The sequence below is a fragment of the Micropterus salmoides genome, unplaced genomic scaffold, assembly GCF_014851395.1.
Source record: "Micropterus salmoides isolate LMB-PRFRI ecotype aquatic unplaced genomic scaffold, ASM1485139v1 Ms_hic_scaffold_3, whole genome shotgun sequence".
NCBI lineage: Eukaryota > Metazoa > Chordata > Actinopteri > Centrarchiformes > Centrarchidae > Micropterus > Micropterus salmoides.
The window spans coordinates 23,232,449-23,239,673 of NW_024042261.1; the positions used below are offsets into that span (position 1 = coordinate 23,232,449).

The 7,225-nt window shown below is 40.9% G+C and overlaps 1 protein-coding gene across 1 annotated transcript in view; it reads left to right on the top strand.

Moving 5' to 3' along the window:
- The window catches only part of drd2a (dopamine receptor D2a), a 46,124-nt gene extending 40,725 nt beyond the window's left edge, over window positions 1-5,399 (top strand). Inside the window, exons 5-8 of the mRNA XM_038692297.1 lie at window positions 1,477-1,685; window positions 3,528-3,614; window positions 3,900-4,287; window positions 4,841-5,399. Coding sequence (XP_038548225.1) covers window positions 1,477-1,685; window positions 3,528-3,614; window positions 3,900-4,287; window positions 4,841-5,037 — 881 coding nt within the window. The 3' untranslated portion in view covers window positions 5,038-5,399. The remainder of the gene's footprint in view (window positions 1-1,476; window positions 1,686-3,527; window positions 3,615-3,899; window positions 4,288-4,840) is intronic.
- Window positions 5,400-7,225: the final 1,826 nt, after the last annotated feature.

Below are 7,225 nucleotides of genomic sequence, written 5' to 3' on the forward strand. Positions count from 1 at the left end.
AAAAAGTTTTTACGCTCACTTGAGGTGGTTTTTGCCTGTGTCGAAAAGAGTAAATGCGCCAAATGGGAGAAGGACACACTTTGGCCGAATAAGTTCTGACATAGCAAACTTGCAACTCACGTCTGATCAGCTGTTGCCGCTGTCGGTGTCTTGCTGGATATTCTTGAAACACATTCCTGAGGACCTCTCTCCATCAATGGCCATCAGGTCCATGCGACTCATTTTGTCTGTGGTTAGGAAGCCATTCATCTTGTTTATTACAGCCATGTGTAACGTCAACTACTAGTTTATTCGCTCCGAACCAAGTGATGGAAATGCCCATATTAAGTCCTCTTAAAAATTACAATTAGCATGACAATTAGATGGAAATGGATACTATTAGCGCCCATTAACAGCTACAATACTGTACAGTATTTGGCTTGTTGGTGACCAGCTCCTGTGGCTTGTATCCTGTCACTTTGAAGCTCCACTCATCCCTTTGAGTGCCTAGGTGTAATGTCGATTCTGCCTCAGAAGTTTAGATTTGCGAGCCCCACAACTGCTTTCAAGTGAGCAGTAGCTGCAGATCTAGCCACCGTAAGCTGCAAGAAACATGAAAGCAAGGGCCTCAATGAAATGGACCACTGAAACTGAAGCACTCAAGATATCAGTGTCTTATTGAAAGGCATATTATTATTTAGTGTAAAACATTTCTATTATTTTTTAGCAATGGATTGAAAGCTTGTCTAAATGCGGAGGGAGAACAGGTTTTCCAGAGGTGTCCATTGATTATTTCAAACACAGATTATGGACTGCATTGCATATAGTGCTTTTACTCAAATCGCTTTACAGTGCGCCTCTCATTCACTTCACAATTACTGTGACATCTGCACAATCCATGACGACTCAGTTGTTGTTGAATCTGTGCCTGTTGTTATGTAACAATTGTTACATAATTTTACTTGGCCTATAGTATAAAGAGTGTCACCTCAGTGTGTGTTCTGGTGTGAAGGAAGTTAAAAAAGTCAGTGATGGGGTCTAGATAGATTTGGCTGCTTTTAAAAGTAAATCAGTGAAATCTAAAATTAACAAGCAACCAGTGCAGGGAATCTAAAATTGGGATGATATGATCTCTACATTTGGCACCAGATTGAAGCCCTGTGGCAGCATCCTGGATCAGCTATAAGGCAGTTCTGAGTGATGGAGGTTGGAATAAAAAGGATTGCAATGGCCTGAGCAAAGAGGGGAAAAGAAAATTGTGTAACTGACCCATGAGGAGTAGTAGGAGTGGTTAAATTTCCAAGAGACTGAAATCAAAGAGCACCCCTGGTTTGTAGCTGCAGGTTCAAGCCAAACTAAGTTCCCCATTTCATTGTAGAATGTTTTTCATGTGTTGAAAGAGACAAAAATATAACAAAACTACACACAAAAAACTATTTTGGAATAAACATGACATGAAGTCTGAAGCTTTCATTCACCCTGTGCTTATCTCCACAGCCACTCGTGACGAGTCTCTCTGTGTGATCGCCAATCCGGCGTTTGTGGTATACTCTTCCATCGTGTCCTTCTATGTTCCCTTCATCATCACTCTGCTGGTTTATGTGCAAATTTATGTGGTCCTGAGGAAGCGCAGAAAACGTGTAAACACAAAGCCAAAGCACCGTGTCTGTCAGGCTGACGACCCTGATGGGGCCACTTCTCTGAAGGTGAGCTGCTATAACAATATGGCTGCTGTTTACAACTAACACTTTTATGGCTTTAATACAACACTGAGATTGTTTTAAACCTTTATTATACCTGAGCACTTTATCTTTCTGTACTTTCTGAACATTTTAAAATGATTGCTTGTATGTGTGTGTGTGTGTGTGTGTGTGTGTGTGTGTGTGTGTGTGTGTGTGTGTGTGTGTGTGTGTGTACGCATGCATGATACAAAGAAAATGAGGAACCAGCCTTGAAAACATTGCTCCACAGCGCTACTAATAACTAACTTCACGGGGTACCTTTAATGAAAGATCTGTATAAAAGTGAATGAGACTAAACTTAACGTTAGGGTGTATGCACATGTTATCTAAGAGATCAGAAGGGCTGTGTGTGCATGTTTTCCTCATTGCGGGAAGAAGAACAGGCTCAATTATAATTTAAAAATGGACAGAATAGTGTTGCATGCTGTCGATGCATTGTAAAATTATTACTTGTTCAAGCAGTGTGAAAAAAAACACATTTTGCCCTTTGAGATCATTTATTTCTTTATGAAACTGCAAACATTTTCTCAAACTGATTATACTTGATTATGTTACAACATACCATAAAGGGGAAAACCCAGACAAGAATAGATTTGGTTTCCTCTGAAAAGAACGATGGACAATCCCCATATGTATATCATATACTCTATAAGTGGTTCCCTCCAGGAGAACATTTTTAATATAATTATTATGTTTACTGGTGTGGTGTCCGAACAATAATGCTGCGATGATGTGTTGAGAAGAAATCCGCTTGACACTGTTCTTGATCATAAAAGTTTATTACATCAAGGAGTTCAGCATCAATTACAAGCTCTGCAGCAGCTTGGAGAGTGACCCAGCCCGATGACCACTCTGTCTTTCTGTACATCAAACATAGCTTATATAGGATATGTGTAGGTATCTGTTAGGAACCATAGAAGGGTTTGAGTCTGCAAAATAAAGCTCCAACCCATAGAAGGGTACAGTACTATTCTGAGGGCACAAAACAAGGGGTTAGAGGTCAAATTCTATAGAAGGGTTCAGTCCCTACATAACCACCAATCACTGCTCTCCCCTTAGGAGGTCACTGACCCTCTGCCCTGCTGCTACAGTGCTGTTTTAAACTGTTATGAGTCAAATGCACAAGCACTGTACACTACATTGGCGCGTTTCACATCACAAGCCGTCACACAACTTTAACTATTACGGCCCTCAAATTACCTTTAGCTTTTCTGGTTATTAATTTTACTGACGGTAATGGTGATGGTGAAACTCTGCACAGGAAGCCGAGTAAAGGCATTTGCACACCAAGTGTTTTCTGTGTGTGTGTGTGTGTGTGTGTGTGTGTGTGTGTGTGTGTGTGTGTGTGTGTGTGTGTGTGTGTGTTATAGAATGAGGTCAGGGAAAACATTCAGTTTTAGCGGACATGGGAGTTCACAGTTAGTATAGACTACACATTACTATTTAATAGCCTGTGAAGTTATTGTATTGCAGCATATTGACAGATTACGTACATAATCTTTATGAGTAAAAAAAAACAACATAATTTAAATAAAGCTTCACTCATGCTGTTAATTGTTGGATGAGTTAGTGTCATCTTGGTGAAATAATCTCAGCTGACAATTTCTTACACTGTCAGGTTAATGGACTTGCAGCTGCTGTTGATGCTGCAGATCAGATTCTTACTAAACAGCCTCTCTGTGCCAGAGCTCGATCTAGCCTCATTTGACCCGGTAGGCAGTGGGACCTGTGCTTAGACAGCCCTTTTGTCAGTTGTGCTTTGACATTGTACCCTCTCCTTGCCTGACACAGCTGTTTTCATTTCAGGATAAGTGCACTCATCCAGAGGATGTGAGGTTGTGCACCATGATTGTTAAATCTAATGGGAGTTTTCCTGTCAACAAGAAGAAAGTGGTGTGTGTTCTTTATTTGTTCTATTGTTTATGGCTTTTTAGAAATATTTTTGTTTTGCCCATAAAAGATTTAGCAAAGCGTCACCTTGAAGTTTTCCTCCATTTCTCTTATAAAATATAACTTGAAAAGGCTCCTTCCTGCTTCTGTGAGCACAGCGTTCCTAAATTAACTGAAAGTGAAATAATTTGTTCTCAGTTTATTACCTATAATTTTAAATGTCACCCACTGTATAATAACCTAATGAAAAATTACCATCTAAATCTATGTTTTTCTGCTCATCCTCAGATATTCATCAAAGATGCAGTCAATGAGGGGGAAGATCTGGAGCTGGACGAACTGAACAACAGTGGCAGCAGCCAGAAACAGAAGCAGCAGCCGCAGTGTGCTCTTGGAGATACTCCGGCCACCAGCCACCAGCTATTGATGCCCAACAAGGCCAACACTAGCCCCACCTCCTCACCCCCCACACCACCTGAGGCGGGCCAGAAAGCAGAAAAGAACGGAGATCCGACCAATGAGGCCCTGGGGAATCCAGCACCGGTTGTGTTAAAAGCCTTCCAGACACAGGCCTTACCTAATGGCAAGACTCAGACCTCTGTGAAAACCATGAGCAAGAGGAAGATCTCCCAGCAGAAGGAGAAGAAGGCTACTCAGATGTTAGCCATTGTCCTTGGTAAGTTGGTTCACTTTAAATTTCCCCATTTTGTATAAATAATTTACCATCAGTGACATTAAAGTTATTATTAAAGTGGAGCTGACACTGTGTGAAATTAAGCATTTCTGCAACCAAAGGATGTTTCTATTATCAACTTGGCATGTGCAAAACAACATGTGGTGATCACAACAACAAACCAGCAGGGGACACTGTTCAAACTCATCAGGACTAAATATTTGTTTCTGTTCTTATTTATCACAAGCCAATCCTGCACTGTACCATTTAGAAAACAGTTTTTCTTTTCACAAGCTGCCAGCCATCTTAGTTCTTCGGCTGCCTCTGCATGTTTTTTATTTCCATCTCAAATTTTTTGGTAAGACCTAAAACAGAGCTTGAAAACAAGACAGGCAGTGATGCAACAAATGGAAACAGTTCTGATACTTATGTCTGTATTTTGGAGTCCAACTCTTCCATGCGGTACGTCACCCACATTTAGGCTTCTAATATAAACCTCTTCCTTCGTCATTTTTCTGACTGTCTCTTTTTACCATTTTTTCTCACATCTCCTCAGGTGTATTCATCATATGCTGGCTGCCGTTTTTCATCACGCATATCTTGAACACCCACTGCACAAAATGCAAGGTTCCTGCTGAGATGTATAATGCTTTCACTTGGCTGGGCTACGTGAATAGCGCCGTAAATCCCATCATATACACCACCTTTAATGTCGAGTTCAGAAAGGCATTCATTAAGATCTTGCACTGCTAAACTGCAGCATCACTCACCTGACCAGACTGAGGGAGGAGTAATGAATGAAAGCATCTCTTCTGGCATATACCTCATCCTGTTAAGGGAAACAAACCACGGGGGGAAACTGCGATCTGCTCTTTAAAGTTATGGAGCAGAGTGACTAGAAAACTGACAGTGTCTTATTGAAAGGCATATTGGTTCTATATGTGAATTGTTTGTGGAGTCCCGTTCCCCAGATCACTGAATGTAAAGCAAGAAATGTCTGTAACAACGACCTGTTTCATGAAAAAAGAAAAGATGTACCATTGTTCTCTAAAATCATTGTGCTTGTCACGTAACAAGCCATCTACAGTGAGGAAAATAAGTATTTGAACACCCTGCTATTTTGCAAGTTCTCCCACTTAGAAATCATGGAGGGGTCTGAAATTGTCATCGTAGGTGCATGTCCACTGTGAGAGACATAATCTAAAAAAAAAATCCAGAAATCACAATGTATGATTTTTTAACTATTTATTTGTATGATACAGCTGCAAATAAGTATTTGAACACCTGTATATCAGCTAGACCTGTTAGTCTGCCTTCAAAATGTCCACCTCCACTCCATTTATTATCCTAAATTAGATGCACCTGTTTGAGGTCGTTAGCTGCATAAAGACACCTGTCCACCCCATACAATCAGTAAGAATCCAACTACTAACATGGTCAAGACCAAAGAGCTGTCCAAAGACACTAGAGACAAAATTGTACACCTCCACAAGGCTGGAAAGGGCTATGGGGAAATTGCCAAGCAGCTTGGTGAAAAAAGGTCCACTGTTGGAGCAATCATTAGAAAATGGAAGAAGCTAAACATGACTGTCAGTCTCCCTCGGACTGGGGCTCCATGCAAGATCTCACCTCGTGGGGTCTCAATGATCATAAGAAAGGTGAGAAATCAGCCCAGAACTACACGGGAGGAGCTGGTCAATGACCTGAAAAGAGCTGGGACCACCGTTTCCAAGATTACTGTTGGTAATACACTAAGACGTCATGGTTTGAAATCACGCATGGCACGGAAGGTTCCCCTGCTTAAACCAGCACATGTCAAGGCCCGTCTTAAGTTTGCCAATGACCATTTGGATGATCCAGAGGAGTCATGGTAGAAAGTCATGTGGTCAGATGAGACCAAAATAGAACTTTTTGGTCATAATTCCACTAACCGTGTTTGGAGGAAGAAGGATGATGAGTACCATCCCAAGAACACCATCCCTACTGTGAAGCATGGGAGGGTAGCATCATGCTTTGGGGGTGTTTTTCTGCACATGGGACAGGGCGACTGTACTGTATTAAGGAGAGGATGACCGGGGCCATGTATTGCGAGATTTTGGGGAACAACCTCCTTCCCTCAGTTAGAGCATTGAAGATGGGTCGAGGCCGGGTCTTCCAACATGACAATGACCCGAAGCACACATCCAGGATAACCAAGGAGTGGCTCTGTAAGAAGCATATCAAGGTTCTGGCGTGGCCTAGCCAGTCTCCAGACCTAAACCCAATAGAGAATCTTTGGAGGGAGCTCAAACTCCGTGTTTCTCAGCGACAGCCCAGAAACCTGACTGATCTAGAGAAGATCTGTGTGGAGGAGTGGGCCAAAATCCCTCCTGCAGTGTGTGCAAACCTGGTGAAAAACTACAAGAAACGTTTGACCTCTGTAATTGCAAACAAAGGCTACTGTACCAAATATTAACATTGATTTTTCTCAGGTGTTCAAATACTTATTTGCAACTGTATCATACAAATAAATAGTTAAAAAATCATACATTGTGATTTCTGGATTTTTTTAGATTATGTCTCTCACAGTGGACATGCACCTATGACAATTTCAGACCCCTCCATGATTTCTAAGTGGGAGAACTTGCAAAATAGCAGGGTGTTCAAATACTTATTTTCCTCACTGTATGTATACCACACACATTCAAGTTGCAAACTGCTATTTATTGTGTACTTTATATAATTATATAAATTGTTGATATCAAGTCAGTGTTCATTGCAGTGTTAAAACTGATACGTGAGCTCTTAATCTTAAAACCTATCACTGATTGGAATGTGTATTAAAGAAAAGAGATGATTTACTTGCTGTATAATGTGGCTATGCCAATGTCCACATATTTGCAATTTTATAAATTGAAAAATCATGCATTATTATTATTAGCTGTACATAGTGTTTTCTTAA